This window comes from Equus quagga, chromosome 1 (assembly GCF_021613505.1).
Source record: "Equus quagga isolate Etosha38 chromosome 1, UCLA_HA_Equagga_1.0, whole genome shotgun sequence".
Taxonomy (NCBI): Eukaryota; Metazoa; Chordata; class Mammalia; order Perissodactyla; family Equidae; genus Equus; species Equus quagga.
Window position 1 is genome coordinate 62,309,951 of NC_060267.1, and position 2,742 is coordinate 62,312,692.

At 49.1% G+C, this 2,742-nt stretch overlaps 1 protein-coding gene across 1 annotated transcript; it reads left to right on the forward strand.

The window, feature by feature from the left end:
- The first annotated feature begins 1,149 nt into the window (after positions 1-1,149).
- On the forward strand, positions 1,150-2,109 carry LOC124250503 (olfactory receptor 13C7-like). The gene has a single exon (XM_046682443.1). The coding sequence runs from the start codon at positions 1,150-1,152 to the stop codon at positions 2,107-2,109; it is 960 nt and encodes a 319-aa protein (XP_046538399.1).
- Positions 2,110-2,742: the final 633 nt, after the last annotated feature.

Below are 2,742 nucleotides of genomic sequence, written 5' to 3' on the forward strand. Positions count from 1 at the left end.
CGCCTCTGGTGCAGGCAGGTGGGGGGTGAAGAGGGGATATTCAGCCAGAACTCTCCTTCCACGTGGCCACAGTGCACAAGCGGCGCACGAGCTGCCCCAGTGTACCAAAGTATCACAGGCTGCTAAGACCTAGGCACTGCAGTCGGCTAATTCTCTCAGAAGGTGACGCCAGGGCACAGGAGCCCTTGGCTCCCACCTGCCCCGAGGACAGGGACGCTCGAGTTCCTGTTGTTTTTCATTTATGTTGTCTTGACTCCTGTGTGCCATATGCTTTTTTAATGTGTTCCAGATGTCGTATTTGTGAAATTATTTGTAGAAATGATTTACAGACTGGGGTGATGTCACCTTCCTTCAGAGTGGATTTGTGTTTGCTTCTGTTAGATATTGGAGAGCATGGAAAATCTGAGACCGCCTCAATCCAATCTCGGGCCTTGAGAAGGCTTGAAGCTGAGCTCCAGCGCCTGGAAATGCGTGTTTCCTCCTGATTCACTCTTATTCCTATGGCGCTGCCTTTGGGGTCCCCTCCCAAAGGGAGGAGGTTTGGTTAGGGGCACCTTCACAGTGGCCTTGCTGCCCACCTCCAGGCTGTCTGTAGTGCTTCTTGGACTCTCAGTGCCACCTCCAGAAGCTGCAACTGCCCCAGTGGAAACCTACCTTCAAATGCTGCTCTTACTTCTCTGAGTCCCTCTTATTCCCAGAATTGTGACCCTATGATTCCTCGTTGTCTTATTACCTTGCAAATGCATTACACAAATGTTTTATATAGTTTGTCCAGTTTTTCTAATTGTCATCTGCAGGAGAGTTAGTCCAAATTAACTCGTTCATTCTTCCTGGAAGAAGAAGTTAAATATTTTAAACAGTTTAGAACATGCAAGAATTCAAGGAATATTGAAAACATGAAGCACAGAAACTGCTACAGAGCAAACTTCAGCTAATGCTACAAGATACATATGGGGAAAATGGGGCTACAAGAATAGGCTATAAGCACAATATATTTACCTAGAATCCCATAGATCGACTGAATCGTCAGAGCTGTTCTTCAGCTGCTCAGCAGGGTGGGGGTTTTGCCCGCTGCCCAGGCACTTTTGGAGTCAGAGAGCGCGGAGGTTGACCTCAGCTAGCTCCTGCAGGTGACAGAGCAGATGCACCATGGACAGGTCCAATCAGACTTCCCCCATGGTGGGGTTCATTCTCCTGGGCCTCTCAGCCCACCCAGGGCTGGAGAAAATGTTCTTTGTGCTCATCCTGCTGATGTACCTGGTGGTCCTGCTGGGCAACGTTGTCCTCATGCTGGTGACCACCCTTGACTCCCACCTGCACATGCCCATGTATTTCTTCCTGGGGAACCTCTCCTTCCTGGACATCTGCTACACAACCTCCTCTGTCCCCCTCATTCTCAACAGCTTTCTGACCCCCAGGAAAACCATCTCCTTCTCAGGCTGTGCTGTGCAGATGTTTCTCTCTTTTGCCATGGGAGCCACAGAGTGTGTGCTCCTGAGCATGATGGCATTTGATCGCTATGTGGCCATCTGCAACCCCCTTAGATACCCCGTGATCATGAGCAAGGCTGCCTATGTGCCCATGGCCATCAGCTCATGGGCAGCTGGTCTCACCACCTCTGTAGTTCAAACATCACAGGCCATGAGGCTGCCGTTCTGTGGGGACAACATCATCAACCACTTCACCTGTGAGATCTTGGCTGTCCTGAAGTTGGCCTGTGCTGACATTTCCATCAATGTGATCAGCATGGTTGTGGCCAACGTGATCTTCCTTGCAATCCCAGTCCTGTTCATTTTTGTCTCCTACATGTTCATCATTGCTACCATCCTGCGGATCCCCTCAGCTGAGGGGAGGAAAAAGGCCTTCTCCACCTGCTCTGCCCACCTCACAGTCGTGGTCGTCTTCTATGGGACCATCCTCTTCATGTACGGGAAGCCTAAGGCCAAGGACCCACTGGGGGCAGACAAACAGGACCTTTCAGACAAACTCATTTCCCTCTTCTATGGGGTGGTGACCCCCATGCTCAACCCCATCATCTACAGCCTGAGGAACAAGGACGTGAAGGCTGCTATGAAGAAGCTGATACATCAGAAACACCTAACTGAGTGACTATCACAGATTCCCAGACTGCCAGAATGTAAGACCTTTGAACTCCTCATTGAACTTGTGGGGAAATAGTAACCCAGGGGAGTCCTCGGGCTGTCAGTGGAAAGAGCCTTTTTGTTTCTGGCACTGTTGTTTAGTTTCTTGGCTTCACACAGAACCACACTGTATCATATCATAGCTATGTTTTGCTGCCCAAACCTTGAATCCTCTGATACCAGAATTTTATGGCTATCCAAAGAGTTATAGATGTGCTCAAAAGAGACAAACAAACAAACAGAAATGTTAGTGGTCCTGGGACCTTAGAGTATATTGTTTTTCCCTGTGTAGAACTGCTGCTTGCTCTGTTCTGCTTTGGTCTCATCCCAGAGACCTTTGCTCTACCAGATTAGGGATAAATTGGAAAATGTCATCTGTTTCAACACACAATAGTGATCCTTAGCACTGTGGCAGGACTTCCGCTCAAATATTAGCATTAGAAACAGTGGGACTTATCTTGAGCAGCTGCTCTGTTTTGATCTAATGGACACTAAGAATCTCATCATTTATCATGTTCTCCTCTTTATTGTCGCTGCAGGGAAGTGCAGAGGCAGACGTGCCAGCCCACTGCAGCAGTCGTGGAGTGCTGCACGGCTGGGC